General features: G+C 36.7%; 1 protein-coding gene across 3 annotated transcripts in view; it reads left to right on the top strand.

Annotated features, from left to right (window-relative positions):
- Nucleotides 1–24,577, top strand: part of LOC117423584 (cytoplasmic protein NCK1-like) — a 53,888-nt gene that overhangs the window by 18,030 nt on the left and 11,281 nt on the right. The window contains exons 2-3 of one of the 3 annotated variants that reach the window (XM_034039628.3): nucleotides 2,115–2,166; nucleotides 10,866–11,109. In XM_034039628.3, the coding sequence (XP_033895519.1) occupies nucleotides 10,884–11,109 (226 nt within the window). In that variant the 5' untranslated portion in view covers nucleotides 2,115–2,166; nucleotides 10,866–10,883. Of the gene's footprint in view, nucleotides 1–2,114; nucleotides 2,167–10,865; nucleotides 11,110–19,491; nucleotides 19,633–24,577 lie in introns of those variants that run through there. The other 2 variants (XM_058990281.1, XM_034039629.3) reach the window with 2 other exon arrangements.

Raw genomic sequence — 24,577 nt, 5'->3', positions numbered from 1 at the left:
ATAGCTTTTATTGAGTTTATCTCCAGGGATAATTCACTGGCGTTTTACGAGTTATACGAGTATCATCATTGTCATAAGAACAATTTTACAGTTTGACCCATTCCTCATCAGTATGCATTTTAATTAGTACAGTAAATGAAGTGTATGACTTCCCCTTTCAGAAATCTGATGGTGACTATATTGCATGTGGTATGTGCCCATGGTCTCATTTTTTGCTTTAGTTTAGTATTTACTGTATTAGAGGAGGGCTTGGTGTGTGATCAAAATTGTAATGCATTATTTTTTTTACAAATACAGAATGCAGACACAGTTTACTTACCAAGGACTTAACAGGATTATTTTTTTTTTGGCAGTAAGGATAGAAACGTGCACTTCTCCTACACCCACTCCTGGGTTTCAGAACTCCCCTGAATTAAGTGTACAGTGCTCCCTCGCTATAAGGCTGTCGATTATAACGCGCCTCGGATATAACGCTCCTACAGCAGGTCTCCCAATTCCCTATGCTAGTGATTCATGCATTATTTCTACAGTAAATTATAATACTGTTGTTGTTCAAACCTTAAACAACTTCTCAGTCTAACTTCCGCTTCTGTCTCTCCCTTTTGATACAGTATCTGAACTGAAGAAAAGCTGCGCTGGCACTTTATAAAACAGACATCTTATTCAGCATTCGTTTTATAACTAAATATATATTAGGCCTATTTCGTGTTTCTTTCCTAATGTATTTACTTTGTATTACTGTGAGAGGACCTGCGGCTTTCTCCGGGAGATGAGATGCTTTAGCTTCGCTTCAGCCCCGCTCCGGCAGCCGAACCTGGGGCGAGCCCATTCCCTCTTCCCCTCTCCTGACCGGCTCTCCTTCTCGCACTTGGTTTGCTTGTCTGTCGCTTCGAACTGAACTCCCGACCGCCGTTTAGCCAGGCTGTTTATAGTTTAAAAACTGCTAATTAAAATAATGAGTGGGAATGTTACCTTTTTTTTTTTTTTGTTAATTCACGGAAAGTTACATTTTTGCTTCACTATACATTTATATGAGAGGGAGTTAATTTTATTTTTATTTTGTATTTTAGTCAGATGTGTGTTGTGTCCCGAGGCGCCCCCCCCACCACCTGCCCTGTTTATAATGCTCATATTGCACGTCCCCTGAGACCCGTGTTCTAGCGAGGGAGCACTATATTTAACTTATCAATAGTCTGAGCAATACATCAATCAACTTCTACCGGAAAACCTACAGATTTCTGGTGAATCATAATCATAAACACTTGCCTAGTTCTTGTAGTATTTTTGTTTACATAAGTTCAGAGTGCAGTTCAGGTTTTGAAAACAGCATTGGACAAAACATTTGTATACTTGACTTGGTTTCTAATATGTTTTACTGCCCTGTCTAATTAACCACAGTCAGGAAAAAGGAAATCAAATATCAGTTGGGAGAACTTGAATCACATGAATCTATTTCATAACAGATGCAGAAAGTCCCCAAATTAGGGTGATTTTTTTTAAATGTTCTCTTTTTCAATTTGTTAATGTGACAAATTTTAAAACAACCATAAAACAGCAAAACGTGGATATTCCCCGTGCCTTTTATAAATACAAAAATTACGGGAAGTACTGTTGTGGTTGGGTGTTTTTTTTTTTGCTGTAGCTTATGGTTAAAGAGAAATTATGTTCTCAAAATCTGTAAATGTTTTAAAATAAATCTTTTAACCATATTATTTATTCTAAAAAGTAGTATTTTACTAAATATGTAACTGAAAAAATAGTGTCAGAAAATCATGTAATCTGGTCTTGTAAAGCTCTGCTGGTGGTTCAGTATGTTAAGTATCCAAGAATTCTACAGGCGCTGATAGTGTGGTAAACCACTTAAGGTACATGCGTGTTGCACCCTTTGAGAGAGCAAGCCGTTTTATAGATTTGTCTTAGTTGAACTGATCCCACAAAGTGTATACCTTAAAAAAATAAAAAAAAATAAGCAAGAGGACACCTAAATTGTGTTCCGATTTCAACCTATTTGTGCAGCATTCTTAGACTCCAGATTCTGTCTTTCAAAATGCTAGTGATTTTAATATCCATGTGCATTGTTTACATAACATAATCTATAGTACTTTTCTTTTTAGGTCAGCATTGAGCAACACACCTTTTGAAGTGGACAGCTTTGATGTGGCACAGGTGAGATTATAACATTCTGTAATCATTGCAAAGACTGCTTTTGAGACAAACATAATCCTATCAAATGTGTTTCTGCTCTCGTAATGTCCGTGATCAACAGTATGTACCCCCCCCCCCCCTTGTTGGTTTAATGTAGTAGTGGTGGCAATCCCTTTTGATTCATTTATATAATTGAGGCTCATTTAACTATGCCCATCAATCACAGTTCAGAGCAATACAAACAAACCACAGTATACATCTAAAATGATGTACAGCACATTTCACATTTACTACTTGTACAAATCTAGCTGCTTGATGTCTGTGTTAGTCAGTGAAGTACCCTGAGGGGGGATTCATCCAGCTTCCTCTGTTCACCTCTGGAATGTAATTGTTATCCTGTGACTCCTACAATGCTGGATACTGATGTCATCTCAAGGCAGTGATTTTGTTCCGTAGAAAGTCTACATATCATCGAATGCAGTTATCAATCTCTCTTTTGTTTTACATTCACTTTAAATGGATGACAGACTTCGAGACAGACGTTTCGCCTTTCCCGAATAGTCTGAAGATAATGTTTGTGTAAGTGGCAGAAACTTAGATTTGAGATTTGCTAGTCTGTGAGGTTGTATTTTTTTGAGATGGTGTAGTACCTACTCACTGTCTCTTTAAAAACCACTGTGCTTCCAAGGCTGATTTTAAGTGTTACGTTTGCTCGTGCTGTCCCTGCTTGGCTTTGTGCCACAACATGGTCGGGAGATTAGGGGGCGAGCCACTGAGTTTGTCCAGTTGCATTGGCAAATGTCAGACATGAGTCATTTGGTTGGAGTGCTCATTTTGTCTGAGGTTTCTGATAAATACAACACTAATGATTTTGCTTAAGCCCTATGGATTCTGTTATTGAAAACAACAAAAACTAAACTTTGAAGTACAGTACAGGATCGATCACCTGGAGGCCTGTTATCCAGATTGTCCGTTCATCATAATCATTTTGGGTTTGCAGGCTAGAAAGGTTCATAACTGGCAGGGTTTTGTTTAACACTAGAACCGCCATGCGGGTCAGTTTGACCCCTTTTGCATTTAAAATGTTAATTACTCTTCTGTTGTAAATCGGATGTGTGTCCGTTTTTGACTTTTTTTAAAATATATGAACTAAATATCCTGACGGCGTTTGATAGCCAGAAAATTATAAACGTTTAAACAGTTCTACCTAGAACAGCCACGTGGGTTAATGTGACCCATGCATTACAATACATGTCAGGGTTTTTTTTTTTTTTTCTTTTAATATAACGTAAGATATTCTATTATTTTTGTAAATGCAGCAAACAAGACATGCTTCCTCCTCCTAGCACACGTTTTTTTTAATTTTCTTTTTATTTCAAGCCTTTGTTTGTAGACTGACTACGAGACAGATTGCTATGATTGTGGATTTGTCTAGATGCTCAGTGAAAGCCTAGTTGCGTATTTTTCAATGTACCTGGAGACAACAATCCTTTGTTTTGTTCCACAAATGCAACTGGGAATATATCAGAAGGAAGTATTTAATCTTGAAAGTAGTCGGATTGGAATACGGCAAGCTGCACTCAGATGCATACAGCAAACTGAAATGACAGGTAGGATAACAACTTATGTGCCTAATATGAAACCTATTTTATATATTCTTTCTTTATATTGCATTTAGAAAAAAACAACGTTTTAGTTTTACAGGTTTGTATGTACCAGTTTACAAGTGTTTACACAATAGTGTTCAATGGAACTGCATCTGTGTTTACTACACAGCTCCTGAATGCAGGCATAGTCAGCTGGCAGATACGTACGCTCCTCCATAGAGTACAATGCAGCCATCATATTGGAAGTAGTGTTATATTTTATTTTTATGTAGTATTAGAAACAATGATTTCGATTTTGTAGTTGTGTGTACATGTATCCGTTTACACCTGTACACGGGTATATGTACATACCCATTTCTTTTGAAATTTGTATTATATTTTTTCACTGTTTTGTAGTCGTGCTGTATATTCGCTCATTTAAAAAAAAGCCTTATGTTTCATTTCCCATTTAAATAGTGTTTCTGCAATGCAAATGTTAGATATGATGTTCATGAATAAAACTTTTCAGTTGTATCTGATTTAGTATGTCTTTCATTTTCATAACAAAGCAGTTTAAAAATGTATAGGTCAAAGTGACCCACGTGACGGTTCTAGGTAGTTCGAAAATCTGGCAGTTCTAGTGTTAAAGCGGACAGTTACTTTCTTAATTATTTCATGTGAAATGTAACACCACTGTTTATTCTTGAAAGAGTGAAATTCAAATGATTACCGGTACTTCTTATTTGTATTCTGCTTAAGTTATAGTACATGTTAACAAGTTTGGTTTGCAATATGGTGTATTTTCAGTACAGTCAGGGTGTGAGGTTAATTCTCATGAAATTCAGTTAACAAGACGGCTTGCTTATCCCTCTTTTAGTCTGGTTTCTTGATGTTGTACTGTATCTGTTATTTGCTATATTGTCACCTTAGGTAGGCAGCCAAGTTCCTAAATCCAAATAACAGACTGCAAACTAAAAATGCCATGCCAGCCAAAACAGGCACGCATAACTGGCCTTTTTTCAGTATAATTTAAATTTGAGTACCAGCTCTGCCAATTAAGTCAAATCAACTTGGCTGGGAAGACATTTTTTTTTCTTCCTCACTTTTTTTTTTTTTTTTAATGGCTCTGAAAATCAACACCATAGCACGAAAAGTCACGAAACATGGTATGGTGGTAGAGGCATTGGAAGTTGTGTCAGAGTGAAAGTGAATGTGGTTTGGTGGCTATATTGGATTTTTCAAGAATTTTGGACAGTTAAAAATTAATCTTCTTCTCCAAAACCGCTTATGGTAGAGATGTGAAACTTGGGGCACAGACTACCCTTTGCCCTAGATTTAGATTTGTTCAAGAGAAGTCGATTGGTCACATGTTTCGGCGGCCATATTGGGTTTGTCAAAAATTGTCTAACGTCATCTTCTCTGAAACCGTTATGCCGATTTGAAGCGAAACTTTGCATACAAAACCTTGGCAAGGTTGTCTATCAAGTTTGTTCAAGGCAAGTCACTAAAAAAAAAAAACATGGCCGCCGCAAGCCAATCAAATTTCAGCTATGGTCAATTTGCACATATTTGTATTGCAGTATTTATTTATGGTAGAATGTGGTAGCGTGATGAAACTTTGTAAGAAAAGTAGAGGCCTATGGGAGTTATTGTCAACAAAAGAATGGAGTTGATAGGTCACATGGTTTGGTGGCCATATTAGATTTTTTGAGCCACATTTTCAAACGTCTGTAAAATGCAAAACTGTCATTATATCTCCTTAGAGTGGTGATAGTCGTGGTTACTATGGAACACACATAGGAACCCATATATGCTATATCAAAAAATGCTATTGCTCATGACCTCTGACCTCTCCTAAAGGTCAAATACAAAACTTGCTTATAACTCCTTTGAGAGTGCAGATAGGGTCATGGTTATTATGGAACACATATAGAAACCTATAAACTTCATAGAGTTGTAGAGGGCTATGGGAAGTAATGTACACAGATGAATGAAGCTCATTGGTCACATGGATAGCGGGCGATGACAATGCTTAAATTTCACGATAACACCTTGGAAGCCGTGAAGTTGCTTGCTTTCATTTTAGTTTTTTCCTTCATGACCTAGCAAATTAGTCAGTATTTTGGCAAAGATATTTTTGTTCTGCAATAATGCTGTGAATCACATATTAGCAAGTCGGTGTCTGATATGTAATTTTCAAGCACTATAGTGATTTTATTATAAATATTTTGCTATGGCCATAGTGCTCAGAAAGTTGAAAGTCCTGTTTTTAAATAGATATTTAATGTTGTTCTCTGTGTTTGTATACGGTCTCTCTAAATCAGAACTGTGTGTCGCAACAAGTCTCCAGATCTTGAGCAACAGTGCATAATGCACATACTCTGGGGAAATCCTTTACTGTCAAGAGTATGACCTTCTGCTGACCAGGAGTGGGCCTTTGCATGGATGAAACCCAGACTATGCTAGTTTGATTGCAGAATTTTGGTTTGTTGCTGACAACGCAAACTGCCCACTCGTGTTCTTTCCTTTCAATTCAAAGAGAGAATGTCCACATTCGTTCTGTTCAGTGGCAGAGGAACACTGAAATGATTTCAGTGTTCTCGGTAAAAAATCCAAGCAAGCTGCATTCAACATTGAAGGGTTTCTCGGCCGTGCCAGTCACACAGTGATACACAACCAGCCCAGAAATCCAGTGTGTGTCTTGATCCAAATTGTTTATGACAGCTAGGTCAGATGATGATGGCATAGACCCTTTGGGAAACAATGCAGGAAATATCACAGCTAATCTGCTTCTAGCTATATAGCAGGCAATTAAAGGTGGTACAGACACCACCAGCCAGAGTTTGGGCGAGTGTGACTGAACAGGATGGGATCCACAAAATATAAACATCAGAGAAGATGATAATTTCATCTGTTTTTAAACCTGTGTTGTGGGTGTTGTTTTTCCCCAAAATGCCCCTTCATTTTCTGAAAAGTATTCATTCAATGTTTTCTTTGGATTTCTGTATGCTGAAGTGTCTGTCCTTTTAAAGTGTCCTAGAATCCTGTTCGTCATAGCTGGCAGTGAATACATTTCGCAGTGCTCCATTGTGAAGATGAATGTGTTCAATTTGAAAACTCTTCTGGGACAGCCATGTCAAATCTGCATGCGATTGTTTTGATAAATATTGGTATTTCCAGTCATAACTTCAGTGGCATAATAAGGTAGAATGCGAGCATATGTGCAAATGTGTGACTCCTGTTCACCGCATTTAATTAAAATGCGTTATTTATTTATTAATATTTTAACCCTGTACTGCCAAATTGAGTATGTAGCATTAAGTGTGTGGCACTGTATATAAAACCAACATTCCAGTTGTGTGACCTGTGCTGTACCTCGATCTGAAAGATACAACCTCACCAACTGTTTAGTAATTTGGTCCTTAATTGATATCTGTACATGAACTAGTGACAAATGCGATGTTTGAAGCCATCTAAAATGTTTGTATTTTATATTTGTACAAACCTAGTATAGGATTAATAAAATATGCTATTGTAGTTTTGAAAGCATTGGGGGATGTCATCTTTATTCAGAGTAGTACAGTTCAGCCAGCAGCAGTGAAAACCAACTTGTTTCCCATCAATGTAAACCCAACCACCCTGGGAGATGATGCTGCGAGATACAATCCACCATTACCAATAAAACTTGAGGTTGTGCATGCAAAATCTGCAACCTTTTTCCACTTCAGTTTTTGGTCTCTCTTTTTCCCACAGCAGTCTGTTTTGCATTGCCATTTTGATACCAAGTAAAACCAGCAATTGTGAAGTTTAGCATCTGTGTCAACCTGCATGGCAAAATTTGGTATGATTTCGGTCTACTGTAAGCTCTAGGGGTGAACTAAAGAGAGGGTGGCCTGGGTGACGCTTCTGTCAAAACAAATGTCAGCTTTTGTTACGGGCTGACTTCTCTCTGAGGCTTTCAGTGTTTTACTTTCCATTTCAAATGAAAGCAAACAAGTCACTTGTGGATTAGCGACACTAGTGTTTCATCACAACTGGTTGGATATCTCAAATATGGTTGAGTTGTGGTCCCTTTTGAGAACTGTAGTCACAGCTGCAATGTGTTGAAACTTAATGAAGCAATTCAGTAGAACAGTTGGGTTTCTTGAATTTACACCAGGTATTTCATAACAGCATTGAATAAACTGCCCTGGGCTTAGTAATGGTACACATCGGACTGTATTGCTCAGACACGACAAGCACACTCACATATTACTGAGTAGGGCTGTATTATCCCTTTATTCAGGGTGCGGGAAAGATCAGCTGTGAAATTGCTAAATCATAATTGTGTAGAGGGCCTTTTTTAGGATTGAAAAAATAAAATTCAAATAAATCTTCTTCAGTTGGGTTTGTGAATATCCCTGTTTCCTCGATGCTGTGTGAAAGGTTAGAGAAGTTCAAACGAGCTTCTCAATTTAGTTTAGTATATTCCCTTGTGGTTTGAAAAACTGTTGTGTATTTAAGCTTGAGAGCAGAAAGCATCATAAATTAAGGCATTCCAGCTGCCAAGTGTGTTTTCATGGACTCCAAGGACCTTCTATGGCATTGTGTGGAAATGTGCAAAATGAATTGTAGGTTAAAGGCTCAGCTGTTTCCAGCAGTGTCCCGCATTTACCATGGGATGGCTTTGAGTTGATACTAAAGTAGTATTGGCAGTGCAGAACCCAGAGGTCTATGTGCTGCAGGGGTTTCTCGTTCTCTTAGTATCCAGATGTAAGAATACGAGTGCTGACACAACCCAATCTTTTCACTACAAGACGTTACCAAGATATCATACAGTAAGCTGCGCTTTCCATAGCCTTGTGAGAATCACTGAGGAATGTTAAACAGCCTTCAAATGTTCTCAATCAAGTCGTATTATTATTATTATTATTATTGTTGTTATTATTTAATTATTTATTTTTATTTATTTATTTATTTATTTTTTATTTATTTTTTTATTTTTTTTATTTGCAAACTAATTCACACAGTTCTGTTTGTCTGTTTTTAAAATGCTTTAATTAGGCAGAATGTCCTGCGCTTCTGACAAGACAATAAACATGGGCTTATAAGGTGACAGCCGCTGTAGATACTGTATGTAGGGCTTCTGATTTTCAGTTTTAATTGATACAAACCGATAAAACCCCGATTTTAAAAATAAATCAATCAATTTGGTGTATAGCCAGTAAACACATTGGAAATGGTTAATCATTTCACTTTGACTTGACCCCTTTCCCAGTGAAATACATAAAATAACCTACATTAATTAGTTTTGAATACTTTAAACCCACCCAACTACTGAGTGGCAGCAAACTCCTACCTTTCTATTGGGGGAGTTGTTCAAGCTTGGAAGATTTAAAATTAGATTACATTTAGAAACAAAGGATTGTTCTTGCTTGCAAGATCTAAAGCTATATTACAGTTTGATAGGGAGTATTTACACGCTCACGGAATTTAAAACAACAGAATTGCAAATTGTGGCAAAATGTAAAAAAAAAAAAAATTCCTAAAAACACAAAAACCCCAAAACCCTAGAAGAATGTGCCCATGACCATAAGGAATTAATTGAGGAAGACAGCAAAGGAAAGAAGGTACAACTTAAGTGTTCAAGTACGGTTGAGTTACTACTGTTGTGACCGAAAAAAAACGGCTAAGCATTTTGGAAAGTAACCGAAAACAATAATTTCATACAGTACATAAAAAACGAAAGCCTTGAAAAAAAAAAAAAAAAAAGATTGACATAAAACTCAATATGGTACATATTGGTATATGGTACAATATTTTACATTATCAGTTTGTTTTTTTTATCTTGTATGTCCCTTTTTTATAGCATGTTTTACAAATAAACTAACATCTTGGTACTCTCAATCCTTTTCAGTCCAGAACATTGTTACTTAATTGGTTTTTATTGTTGAATTGAGCAGCCCACAGCCTTGTTCCTACCACATCTTTTAATTGCATTTAATCTAGATGTTCAGTTAAGTAATTAAGGACATGAGAATGGAATCTACTAAGAGGCCCAATTGAGAACAACTGGTATAAAGTGTGTGTGTGTGTGTGTGTGTGTGTGTGTGTGTGTGTGTGTACTGTAAAGGGATACTAAAGATCTGAACGAATGCCAGTACAAAATGAATGTTGCAGTAAGTGTCAGTAACTGGAAACCCTAACTCCCCTGCTTCCTGTGTTGGGTGGCTGGGTATTGTATCTTCATTTTTACACAGAGTAACAGGAAGGCTCATTTATCTTCCTCTGTGCTGGTTAATGACTAAAATAGAAAGAAATGTGATGGCTGTGCTACTGTTGAGGTTTACATTGTAATCTTGTGTTGCATTACAAAAGAACAGTGTCCTAAACAAAAGAAAAGTAAGAAGCAAATACTTGCAGTAATATAAAGAGTCTTGAGAGAAAGACTTCTTGTCCTATTGTTTGTTAAATACTTTATATGTTGCAATAATCTTGCATTTCACCTGTAATTCCCCTGCATTTTGTTTATTTTTAAATTGCTACACAAGTTCTTGTCCGTTCACTACATCTTTTTCCTTTCCATTTTCCTTTTGCCATGGTTTTAAATATTGTATTGACTGTAGTGAATTATTAATGACAGAAACAGTTAATGTCCTGTCTTGGAATCCACCTGCTTCTTGTGTACAAAAATCTCCCATCTGTTGACCATGCCAGGGATGTAATGTTTCATTTCAGTGTAGACCTGCTTCAGCAAACGGCTTTTTAATGTTGACTGCTCTTGTGCTCTTTTCTTTTGGGGCAACCTTTTTAGGGTTGTATTCCAGTAGCTCTCCCCAAGCATGACTGCACTGTACTTTCACAACACACTGCACAGGAAACAGGCACTGGAAATGCAAAACCCATTTACGTTGGAATGTTTCATAATTAATGTGAATCTGAATTCATTTTGCAGTATAAGGTTGTCTTTCTTTCAGGGGTTTACATTATTATAGTAGTAAATAATAATACTTGCATTATCTACTCATGGGCCATGGTGTCATTTTTTGAACATGAAAAATGGGGATTACTTATGATTGGCAGCCGTGTTCTATATAATTGTGTGCACTGTATTGTCGCTGATGGTTTGCTGATTTGTGCTCTCCTTTCTAACAGTGCTGAGGTCCGTTGAAGATGACGGAAGAGGTTGTGGTCATCGCCAAGTTTGACTACGTGGCCCAGCAGGACCAGGAGCTGGACATTAAGAAGAATGAGAGACTTTGGCTGCTTGACGACTCCAAGTCATGGTGGCGAGTTCGGAACTCCACGAACAGGACCGGCTTTGTGCCGTCAAATTATGTGGAAAGGAAGAACAGTGCAAGAAAAGCTTCTATTGTAAAGAATTTAAAGGACACCTTAGGTAAGGTTTGCTTTAGAAAAAAAGACACCATATCATTTGTGCAAATGTTGTGGCATGATTTATTTTTCTGCTTTTATTTGATTGTTTTTCACCATGTATCTCAAATACAAACTTACTGAGTGGATGGTAAAAATGTTCTGCATTTATGGATGCTCACAAAGTCCAAGTGGTTCTCTGTTTTCTTGAAATACAGAACAACTGAGTAGGTGAAGTGTTTATCTTGGATTCCTGAAACCAGTTTTATTTGAATAAATGCAAAATATTATAATGAGTAATCATTCCTTAAGTGCAGTGAAATCATTCCTTTAACACTAGAACCTCCCAAGATTTCGGAATACATACAACCGGCGTAAAACTAAAATAGCATAAAACTAAAATATAACATAACTTATGCAACGTGAAAGCGCTTTGAGTGAAACAGAGTTCAAGGGCTCTGTCTGTCTGTTCAGAGTTCTATTACAGCTTTCTAAGTAAAATCTATGCAGAAAACACACTTTTCAACTGTACCAGTGCATTTGCCACATACTGCCTTTTCACAAAGGGCACAGACGTCAAAAGTTCTGTTTTTATTGCATTTAGCAACCTGGCATTGTCTTCTGTGTGCCAGTCGGCGCAACGCTGGCTGAAGGTTGAGGGGCATTTGCCAGATGGCTTTCGTGTCTCCTTATCAAAATGTTTCTGCCGTAGCTCCAGGGCTAGCTGCAAAATGAAGTAGCATAGCTATATCACACTGTATTATGATTCAATGTGTATTTTGTGACAACTGCTAATAAAATAAATAATAATAATTATATATGATGTGTAGAATGACTTTCATTAGTGTTTCAGCACTCAACAGGGGTATAAAATACATTCTTTCACAAGGACTTTGATTTTATTACAAAGCCCAGACTAATTTGCCGGCTGTATTGTATTGATTTCAATATGCTGCATAAACTGCGGGTCTGGCGGTTGAAGAAGCAAGTGCTTATAACTTATTCATTTTTTACGATTCTGCAGCTAAAACACCGCATGGGTATTTAATTCAAATATTTAGTAACACTTAAGAACGGACATGCACGAGCAATTCACAAACGCAGAGATATTTAAATTTGAATTGCAAAAGACGTTCAAAAAGCGGCTATGGCGGTGCTAGTGTTAAGTGCAAGTCCCAAGTATCATTAATTTATACCAATACAGAGAATTATTATTATTATTTATTATTATTATTATTATTATTATTATTATTATTATTATTTAAAAAAAAAAAAAAGTTCCCTCGGTATCAGTGTTGACTGCCCAAAATTCTACCAGCATTGCAGACCACCATATTTCAAGTGGTTGTCCAAGTTGGATCCAATTATTGGTTAATCTTCTGCTTGTAGCATTTATTTTATAACATAATGTATTACAGTTTGCATTTTTAAATGTCTGGTGCAAACTACAGAAGCAGGTTTTGAGCTGTTCTGTATTTGGGTCTTTTTCAAATTTAACCATATGCAGTGTAATACTACTCTGTGGTATTTTGAGCTGTGCCACTTGAGCTGGTGTGGCACAGGAAGATGCAGACAGCTAGGTGGTCACTGTAGGATGGGGCTTCTCACACAGTGCAGCTCTGTCAGATCTGGTGCAATTGTTTAATCAGAGGTCCTGAATGCTTTTCTCAAGAGGACTTGGATATTAATTTACAATAATGTAATTTATTGGGAGAAGTATTAAAGGGCGTAGTTGTAATCTTAAAGGACTACTACCAGGTAAAGTAGCTTTGCTTTTTTTTTTTTTTTTTATTATTATATTATTATTTATTTCTTAGCAGACACCCTTATCCAAGGCGACTTACAATTATTACAAAATATCACATTATTTTTTACATACAATTACCCATTTATACAGTTGGGTTTTTACTGGAGCAATCTAGGTAAAGTACCTTGCTCAAGGGTACAGCAGCAGTGTCCCCACTGGGGATTGAACCCACAAAACTTGCGAAAGTCACAGAACTAATGCCCACAATCCTAATTTATGGCAGGTTCCTAAGTGGGTTAAATTTACCAGAGTTGCCATCCGTTAGTTTATTGTCCTAGTTTATACTAGGATAGCATTGTTATAATTTTGATATGCTAAACAACCTGCTATAACAGTTAAGTGGAATTTGGACATCTATATCGTCAGGTTGATTGTCACAAAGGCAGCTCAGGCAGGTTTCATTTAGCTGCTAATGGTTAAGTTATAAAACGTGTTTCATAACCTGTGTTTTCTTAAAGATCAATTGAAAGTAAAATAGCTTCTTTTTATGGGGAGCTGATTTTCTTGTTTCCTTTTAAAGTACAAAAGTTGACAGTCTGGTTTGAAAGGGGTTGCTCAAAGCCAACATACAATGTCTTTGTTCTAAAAAGTTTTGTTCTAAAAAGGAAGTAACTGTGTGTGATGTGCCTTTGTCTTTGCAGAGAGATTTGTTTTAACAAGTGTGTTTATTTTAGTCATCCTTTTAATATCTTATTGGTGGGGGCAGACCTCTTTGTTATTGTGAAGCCCACCCCAACAAAAGCATAGAGTGAAAATCTTTAAGGCTTGCATGCAAGGACAAAGTTGACTTGTGAATGGGGATAATTCATGATTTTCAGGAGTCCCGTGTTGCAGCCTCTTAATATTCAGAACAATAGTACCTTGCATTTTATTCGCTTTTATTTTTCCCCAAAATATTTTATTTTTCATTTTTTTAAATGCTATTGTTTTTGTAACGTGATACCTCATGCTACACATTTAAATCTTAACATTTGGAGGAAAATAAATGACGTACATTTGACTAGCACTGTCACTCAGACATTTTATTATCCCCTGTAGGGAATATAGTGGAGGTGTCTGTCCGTTCATTCTGCATCACACTTGCAGTACACACTTAGATTTTTACATACAGCCTATCCAATTACAATGAGAACTGGTACTGTATTGACTTGTACGTAGCAAGTTATTGAGAGTATCAGGTGGTTTGGGTATATGGAAGCAACTTGTACAAAAATACTGATAGTCTGCCTTTTCATGATACTGTACTATCACTGCTGTAATTCTGGATTGACATAGTGGTGGGAGGTGTGGAGTGTGATTCTGACTTGCGTGAGAACTGAGACCCTACTGTGTTTATTTCACTTGTTCTAGCTTTGGTTAAAAGTAGTTTCCTGTCATTCTGTCAATGTTACCCGCACTTTAAAAGCAGGGTTCTAGCGAAGTGCAATTTCCTGTTATAGTTCTGGATTTTTTTTTATTAAGTGTGCATCATTTGATTTATACAAGGGCTGAACAATCTATTCTTTGATCTTCTTTTTATCGCTGTCGAGTAATTTTTTTTTTTTTTTTGCATTATTGAGTTTGCTGACTTGAGTATGAAAATCTTCTTTTTCATTTCTGCCAACCATTGTATAAATAAAAACAAAAAAAAAAAACACTTTCATTCGCTGTTGCAATTAAGAAAAAAAAAAAAAAAAAAAAAAAAAAAGAAATCGGTACTTTCTTTAATAGTCTGCCAACTCTGTCAAGACAACTTTAAATAGGATTTTGGCCTGCTAGTACAAGTTCAAATGTGCTGCTATTTGGTTTTGCTATAGGATAATGTTACATCTGTGAAAAGCTTAAATGCAGTCAGCATTAAACCCATCTTTTGCTGTCATGGTTTTGTTTTTATTCAGCCCAGTGACTTGCGTTTCTCCATTGGCCTTGCCCTCTAACCAGAAATGTAAAAAGTATTTGATTGATTGCATCCCATGCTGTAGGCTCTTTAAAAACACTATCATTAGTCTATGGTAACTACCTGCTAAATGAAACAAAACTTTCCACATAGTATTAGTAACATTTTTGGTGGTGAAACTTTTATGGGGCGGGACTGTTTCTATACAAACTGTATCACTGCCAACAATGTTGTTCCTGGTATAAAATGTGAAAAAATATGTATATACTGCATGTAACCAGAGTGAAGAGGATGTTGTGGTTGACACCTTAGCATTATTTGTATAGCAGATTGACCTGGTTGTTTGTAAAGCAGCCAGCAAAAAATAATGAACATCGCATTGTTCTGCTCTGCCTTTGTGATGACAAAAGTGCAAATGCTGAGGCTGCTGTGTATGTGTGTGTGTGTGTGTGTGTGTGTGTGTGTGTGTTTGTGTGTCTGCCATCATAAAAACAGCACTGGATCTATGCAGTTATGAAGCCCTCCAGCAACCACACATTTTAATGTGTTTGCAGTGTGAAGGAAACTTAAAGGACTGCTCCTCCCATTACAGGTGAGGATTGTGGGGCAGAAATATCTTAATAAAGGTTATATCAACAGGTGCACTAACTTTCTACAAACAAATTAGATACCAAATGTGTTGCAATAAAATGGACTGTATTAGTAAAACAAAACTGTGTGATTTAGCTGCTTAACTTGCTATTTCGTGGTATAGGCTCCCAACCACAGAGGCTTATTCAGCTTGTAATGTTGAGCTGCATCCCTCACTCTTGCTGCCTGCATGTTGGCAGTTGAAATGTTTTATATTTTGATGTGAAATGGTGTTAAGCTGTGGTTGTTTACATATATCTTTAAGACTTGGCATTGTAACAGACTTCTCGTTACCCAATTACCACATCGTTCCATGCAGTGATTCATTTCAAACGCACCCAGGCAATCCTGCTATGACAGGCAGTCAAAATTAAAAAGCAAGCTTGACATGGAATCAAGAAGACAAATGATGAGCATGAATCACTTGCTGGAAATAATAACTCCATACATTGAACTGTGGCAATCAGGGCAGAGAGGCTGAGAGTCATGCAAGTCTTTTCCCAAGCTGTTAGGATTCCTGTTGGTTAAATGCATGGATCATCCATGTGAATACACTGGGAGAGAGTATGGCTTGTGACCTTGTACATTGCATGTAGCCAATATCACAGTGAGGTATGTTTTGTTGTGCATAGTGATGGGACAATCCCCTTTTGCACAGTTTTATTTTCTGATTGTACTGTATTTCAAATACCTGAATGGAAATGTCCAGGTTTTTGAAATATAGTTCAGCAGGCAACATCATACAAAAATGTAAATAAAGTCTGAACTTATAGAACATATCTGTAAACTGGCTTCATTTGTAATCTGCTCTGCATTTGATTTGTGTTATATATATATATATATATATATATATATATATATATATATATATATATATATATATATATATATATATATATATATATAATTTATTTTAAATATTCCCTGGATGTGTCCCCTAAGCACACTGCTCAACCCATTTGAAGAAGCCAAGGTCAAAATGTCAATTGTCTACCATTGGATAATGTGTGACTCGGTGACTAATTACTATCTTTTACTCAGTTCTTACTTTGGTGTGCATGTTTCAATTGCCAGGTCCCCCGGCGGGAATATATCTGTCTAAATCAGTCCAGGATTAGCCTCCACCCGGCAGAGCTGGTAAACCAGTGACATCTCTGCAAAATTACAGCCTTGCCAAGATTGCTTTGAGATGGAGACATGCAATGCCTCATACACAATATGGCATAGCTGAGACTTCAGAAATAAATAACCTAAATATATCTGTGATAAAAGCATATGCAGTACCATGTTCTGATTGGGTCAACTTTTGTTGCAGTCTATATAAATAATGCTTCTGCTAAAGCAAAATGTCTGCTTCTGACATTCGTTGTGTCTCAAAGTGTTATAAGCAGAGTGTAATAAGCAGAGTGTTTTAAAGTGCAATTAAGAATTTCCATTACACTCTTGGAAGTTGGCCCCATCGTTTAATTGTTAGATCGAGGCTGCTATACACCCCTCCCTGTAGCAATGGCTATGTTACGTAAACCTGAACTCCTTGAATAAACAGCTAGATGCTAACCCTTTTTAATAGCTTGCTACATGAAACCCTAACAACTGTAGTTCACAATAGTATCTTGCATTAAGAAGGTGGTTTACTTTAAGGCCCTGTTGAAAATGCCTGTTCTATGATTGTCACCTATTGTTCCACACCATGTCTGTTTTACTCATAGTGACATAGCGATGCAAACAAGTTGGCCTATTCACATAGTCCGATTGCACAAAAGCTACATTTAAGAATGCAGTAGCTATGTAAAAAATACATAAATAAAAATAAAAAAAATACATACAAGATTTGAATAAACTATCTGGAATTGGATCACATTCTAAAGATGTAAACCAGTATTTCAGCTGTGTGTTCTGGAATATTATTTTTATGGTGTACACGCCTTTTTTATTGAGTACATTTTCACAGTAAATGGAGAAATTAATCCCAGCTGGGGTTTCCTGTAAAAGTTATGTAAAATAAATGGTCACATTGCAGTGAGTTCACTAGAGAACAGTCACATAGAGAACTGTGTCCTGTATTTTGATACTGGATGCCCCAGTGTCTCTGTTTTTTATTTTTATTTTTAGAATACAATGGTTGTTCTATAATGTGTCAAGCTTTGTGTAAATAAACATACAACCCTTGATAGATCTGTTGGATTTATGTTAGAGATTTTTATTTCTCGTTAACTTTTTACTTGTATTGATATGAAATTGATCCAGCAGCTCACAATGTGAATGATACCAGTATTCCTAAAATAGCATTTGCAAAGAATAATCAAAAATGAATCCTGAATATATTTTATCCTGCATTTTTCAATTATAAAATAGAAAATTTATTTAAAAAAATAGTTTTGAGGCTACTTGAACATGCAGTGTGTAACAGAACATTACAATAGTTGATGGAACAGTTGATTTTGTGATTGTACCATACATCATAATACAGATCCATTTACTTTGCTATTATGTGATCTATCTTACCAGTAACTGCTTTTGTGACACTGAAAAATGTATGTTCCTGTTCATGTGATTATGTATGGAACACTTCAGGAGCTCATGGACTTCATGTCATTAATCCACAGCTTCTCCGCATCAGAAAGAGGCAGATATTGAGTTATTAACACTCAAGTACCCGTTTCACATAGATATGCCGTACTGTCATTGCAAGAGAACTTCTAATCGATCGTCCTTGATTATAGTTACCCATAACCACATTTGCACTGTAAGTGAACAACATCACCGTTTGTTCATCCTGCATAGATCTGAACATTGTTTAGATGTTTTGGCTTCTCGGAGTCGGGGGCTGGGACCCCAAGGCCCGGGGAGAGAAGAGGTTCTCTGGAGCAGGAACGAGGAAGTGTGAGACCTCTTTCATATCTGTGTCTATGAACTGGGCTGACATCTTATCCAACCCTGATCAGGTTGAGTTTTTCAATGTGAAGAAATTGATATACCTTGCAGTGGAGTGTATCTTGGTTTAGGTATTTATTTTAAGCTCAAACACCCAGTAGGTCAAGAAAAACAAGCCATTGTTCAGAAATCAGTGTGGAGTAGTGGTTAGGGCTCCGGACTCTTGCTGTACCCTTGAGCAAGGTACTTTACCTAGATTGCTCCAGTAAAAACCCAACTGTATAAATGGGTAACTGTATGTAAAAATAATGTGATATCTTGTAACAATTGCAAGTCGCCCTGGATAAGGGCATCTGCTAAGAAAATAAATAAATAATGAATGAAAGCAGTGGATAGATGTAATGGAATGCTTAGATAATGTCTGTGGGCTGTGGTTGATGTATACAGTTTGCTTGATTAGTGGTATTTTCAATAAAGTAAATTGGTTAATTATATTTAACTCTTATGGGTATTATGTTGGGCAGCATTGTAAACCACCACTGACTTATTCAAATCTGTTTTCGTTATCACAAAGGTACAAATAGTTAAAAGCACATAAGCACCTCAGAGGATGGTAAACCGAGGATTCTTGTAAAATAAACAAAATGCTGAAAGGATTAGCAGATTAATGTTGAAATAGCAGGTCTTTTAGGTGTTGTTGAGAGCTAAATTACAGAAACTAGTTCTGCTTAAATAGCTGTGACTAGAAATCATTTTATGACACAATTTTTAGTAGTCTTGCTGCATGGATAAACAAAGTGAATCGTGTGGCATGATTTAATGTCACTAAATGCCAACGAATCAGTATGTGACTGTTTATTAATTTAACCTCATTACCAAACTTCATTAGCAAAAATTCCCATGTGTGGGGAGTTGTAGCTGTTGCGAAGGATCATGTGGTTAGGGTGCACTGCATTTTAATGTTGAAATGTTTTTTTTCAATGATTAAAGAATTTGTTTGTACAGGAAAGTTCACTGGGTGGAGAGGTGTTGTTGTTTTTTTTTTTTTCTAAACACGTACAGTATGGTCATTTCCGGCAGTAAGTGGTGAAATTCTGGTTGTCCTGACAACCTGCAATGACTTGTTTGACAGGTTCCTTCAGAAGCCTACAGGAATGGGCCAGCCTGGCAGCTGGAAAGTTTCAGTGGAGGCCCCAGAGCTTTTCATTTGCTGGGCTGGTCACATGGCTGGGTGGGGAGTTTCAGTGATAATTACAGAATGCTTTCAGGAAACTCAAAGGGAATAACTCAACACTAGCTGGGAAGAGGACAGACACAGGGAGCAAAAATGGATATGTCAAACCTCTTTAAACATTTCTTCCGTAAGTGTTTGTTTTGTTTTCCTATTATATTAAACTTCTTGTTTATTAGCTATTGTCTTAATGCCGAGTTGATCTGCATTTCTGACTTGTTTTTCTAGTTTTAAATGTATTGAATACTTGTGTGAGTAAATGGTGTTTTTTCTTACAAAAAACATATTTCAAATAGGGGTAGGTCTAAATTTCTAGATTCTGATAGTTGTCATTGGTAATGTTTGACTTACACAAAGTTAATGCTTGTGACGGAGTCACACTGAGAATTTAAAATGCAGAGATTCTTACATTCATTCGTCTGTGTTGACCAGCTCCCTCTAGTCATGTGAGTTTCCTGTCTTAAGTGGATTTAATTCAACTAGAGTCTTGAAACATTTTATACCACCCCACCTTGTCAAGATACTTTTACATAAGTAAACCAAGATCATAAAACAAAAAGCAGTGTCGTACTGATCTAGACTTTGTTAGGATATTTATAGTACATTTTAACTTCCTATTCCTATAATTAATATAATGAGTTCTAGAAGTTTGACTCCAGTCTCCTCATGTTGCATAATACTAAGAAAATAAATATATGTTCTGTGTGAGTTTGTTTTTAAGAGCCTGTTGTGTAAGAATACTAAATTGTATCAAGGTACTATATTAGGATATTTCATAGAAGTACATCAGATTTATCTTTTTAAATTAAAGTTTGGATAACACCCACCTGTTTTCAGTGTCATTTTATGGTATTTTTTTTTTTTTGTGTAGCTAGCTGTGTGTGTCAGACATCAAAGGGCACTATTATTACTGAACTGCATGTATTTACCAAACCCGACCAGTTTGTGAGCTTTAGAATAAGTAGCACTGAAATACATTAGTAAAGTGCAGCCTCTTAGCAGTACAGAAATGTAATTCTCTTTCGCTGGCATGTTCACAGATTGTTGTTTCCACAAGCGGAAACCATCTCGGTCAAGGCATACTTCTCATTGTCTGAATCCAGCAAGAAATTGAGCTAAAGGAAGTGAAATGGGTTGGGGCTGCTGAATCGTCAGTACCTCAGATCTGGCTGATATTTTTAGTGTTCTTAGCAGAATAGCAGGAAGGGCATCCGTGTGTTGTAACTTGGCACAGAAAATGCAGCTAAAGGACAAAAGCAGTGGGGGGGGGGGGGTGTATCCTGAGAACAGTGTGGTCAAACGTATAGCTGTACTAAAATCTTACATAAGGCAGATATGATTTCATAAAAGAAAATTAAGATTGTTTAATGCACATCTAGATTCCTAATATTTGCATACCGCAATCAGGCAACCAGCAAACAGTGGCTTCAATATACAGAACTTTGCATTGTGGGCATTGACGGTTTGAATCCTGTTCATCCAAGCTATTTGCTTAGCAGCAGTGGTAATTATTTATTCCAGCACACTGACTATTATGTAGCCAACACATTATTTACTGTAGATGTTTAAAGTTAACTAAGGGCTCCGGTGAGGGGGAAGCATACAGTGTCTCGGACACAGATGGTATGCCTTCTTTTTTTTACAATACCAGTATTTCTTGCTGAGAAAAATAGCAGATGCTTGGCCTACTCTATTTTGAAGGAGTTTAGAAAAGGACAAAAACTGGGCAGTTATCCCAAACTTCATATTCACAATGCAAACTGCATGTAATGTACACCAACAACATACAGTATTGTGTAGGATGGCTGTCTCCCAATTTACTACATGCATTACTATTATTATGATGTTATATGTGGAACACATAGCACAGTATTTTAACTATGGCTCCCAACTATAATGAGAGTACAGTATATATTTAAATTAAGTAAGGTTTTAAATTGTATACCTTGTCATCCACTTCAAGTTGACAGACCTGCATTCTTTCATTGCGTTTTTCTTTCAAACAAACAGTCACATGTTAGGACATAATCACCTAGCAGGTTATTAAGGGTTTTTTGTTTTATGCCTCCTCTGACGGTGGGCTATCCTGCATCAATAGGTTTCTTTAGACAGAGGGGTCATAATTTGAGTGTGATGCAATGAGGTACTGTACCAGTTGAATTTGAAAATGAATGTCTTCATGACCCTCTGGGGAGCACATTTGTGCTAGTTGTTGTTGTTCTCCTGCATGTGAGTGCGTCGAATTTAATGGGAAATTGTCAAGAATATATTTGAAGCAGCCCTGATACATGTGCAGATTCTATAACACGTTGTGACTGATATCGCATGTCATTGAGGGGTGTTTGTGAAATGTTTGCACACCTCTATTTGTTTTGTGTTATTCCACATAAGCATGCTGCTAGTTAATGGCGAGCGAGCTTTGAAGGCTACACACCCAGTTTCTCCCATTATCAAGCAGCAATGGTCCCTGAGAACCTTGACTGTTTGCTCAGCTAGTTTGTTTTGTGATGTCATTCCTTAATTGATTCCAGTCGAAAACAGAGAAAGAGAATGACTTGGTTACGTTTTGCTTAGGTAATTTAAACCCAGAGAGAGGCCAAAAAATAATATTCGGTTCACACAAGTTTTTTTTTCCCCCATGTCTAACCAAATTTTAATTTAATATGTTAGCAAAACTTACATAATAAATGTCTGTAGCAGACCACCCTGTGTAGTTACATTGCTGGTTTGAGACTTCAATCTCCTTTATATTCAGAATGGTAATAAAGTGCTCTGTTAATAGTTATTATGAGAAACTGACTTGCATGTATTAAACAGGGCTTCTGATTTTCAGTTTTAACCAATAAATGGTAAAACACCCCAATACAAAAAATGAAATAGGTGTATAGCCAATAAACACTGGAAATGTAAAAAAAAACACTGGAAATGGTTCCTGAATTCACGGTGACTTCACTGCTTTCCCATTTAAAAACAAAAACAAAAAAACATATACTTCAAAAAGCAAACTACCTTTCATGCAGTTGGACAATGTCCCTCCTTCCTGACTGTATCTATCATTGATTCGTTCTGAATACTTTAAACCCACCCCAACTACTGAGTAGTTCTGTTGGAGACTCTGCTTGCAAGATTTAAAATAAGATTACAGTTACAGTAGAAGGCTTGTTTGTGAGATTTAAAGCTGTATTAGTTAGATAGTGAGAATTTAAAACAGACTTGCAAATTGTGGTGAAATGTAAAACAAATACCTAGATGCACAAAAAACCCAAAAGAATGACTCCATGACCATAAGGATTTTGTTGTGGAAGACAGCAAAAGGTACAACTTAAGTGTTCAAGTACTGTCGAGTTACTACTATAGGTGACCGAAAAAAGCGGCCAAGCATTTTGGAAAGTAACCAAAAGCAATAATTTCATAGTGTATAAAAAGCGAAAGCCCTGAAAAAAAAAACATTTAATGTATCTACTTGTAGCAAATCTACATTGTTTTAATTTTAGTAGTATTGTTTTGTACTTGGTTAAATCAAGGAAGCCTCTATATATATATATATATATATATATATATATATATAAAAAAAAAATAGTAGTCTTTTAACACTGTCAATCATCATCACCAGCCAGCGATTGTGATCTAGGTGATAAATTCCTTCTTGTTTAAGAAAATGACACAATCGTTTGTTGAGCTCCAAATTGGCTTTCCGGGCTTCACTTTCATGTGAGTGAAACTTACCTTTGCTTTATGAGGTGCTCTTAAGTTAAGAGATTAAAATGTGCTGACTTTAACTGTTGCTGCCTCTGCATGACTTGAAGCTGGATCAGTCTTGTTCAGAGTCCATGTGACGGAGACAGGATAATGGGAAGAGTTTTGAAAGGCATTTACAGTAAGTTTTAAAATAAATAAATGATCTCCCCCCAATGTTGCCAAGCTACTGAACACTTAAGATGAGGCTAAGACTGGCTGGTTTCCTCCTGGCCTGTCAGAGTGGCTGAGCAGTAAGGGTTGCTGAAGCACGGTGAGTTTACTGCCACCAGACCAAAGGTTAAGGCTGATGCTGCTTTCCATCTTTTAGTTTCTAACTTACTTTATGGATGGTGGCAATGCATGACCTCATCATCCCCTCTCCAGCGTATTGTATTAACCACTTGAACATGATGCCTGTGTCATACTTTCCATGATCCGGTGTTCGCTTCTGACAGTTTTGTAATGGTGTGCGCTGGTCTTTCAGTATCAACACCAGGTCTGATCGCTGAGTCTGTGAAAAGCTATTTCCTTTGGAAATCAGTTGACTGACACCGTGGAGCTGAATTGTTTCTTCATTCTACAAAGATGATTCAATGTTTGTACCACTGTTACAAATGTTAACATTTTCCTATGGCAATTTAAAGGCCTGTTTTGATAAACAATGTTGATCTCTATCTCTAATAAGCGATGAACACAAATGGCAGAAAAAAGTAAATTCTGATTAACGTGGTGCTGCCCTGTCACCACAGTAATAGTTTTGAAAAAAAAAAAAATCATGATTTTAAAAGACATGTCAACTGTATCCTTATCGCTAACAGAATTCATGCTTTCGTTTTGAAGTCAAGTACAGATTTTTCAGTACAGTTCTGTAGGTGCTGCAGTAGAGGCCTGTGAGTGTTTAAAACTCAAAGCTGCTGCACAAGTTGAGTACCAGCAATGCAAGTGTATAGAAGCCAGCAGGCAGTGTTAGCCCACTCACAATAAAGCTCCATCTAAAACTCAAATTTAATGCTTGTATGGTGTAAAACAAAATACGAAATGCAACCCAAGTGCTTGTTGTAGAAACAGATTTAATGCCTGGCAAAACATTCCTGAAAGATATGACAGGATTACTGTATACAGCAACTCCTGTTGGCAGTTTTTTAATGAAACGGCTTGCTATACCCAATGGCAGTAAAACAAATGACTTTCTTGTGCTTTGCGTTTTCTTTACAAGAAAAGTGGAACAGCCTTATAGCTATGAATCCTAATGCCACAGCCTCAAATCTGATTTCGGGTGGCAATACTGTCTCTGGAATCGGAAATGAAATTTTTTTTAGTTTTGCTTTTTTTTTTTT

Source organism: Acipenser ruthenus, chromosome 17 (genome assembly GCF_902713425.1).
Source record: "Acipenser ruthenus chromosome 17, fAciRut3.2 maternal haplotype, whole genome shotgun sequence".
NCBI classification, from domain to species: domain Eukaryota; kingdom Metazoa; phylum Chordata; class Actinopteri; order Acipenseriformes; family Acipenseridae; genus Acipenser; species Acipenser ruthenus.
This window is presented reverse-complemented; position numbering and strand designations above follow the sequence as displayed.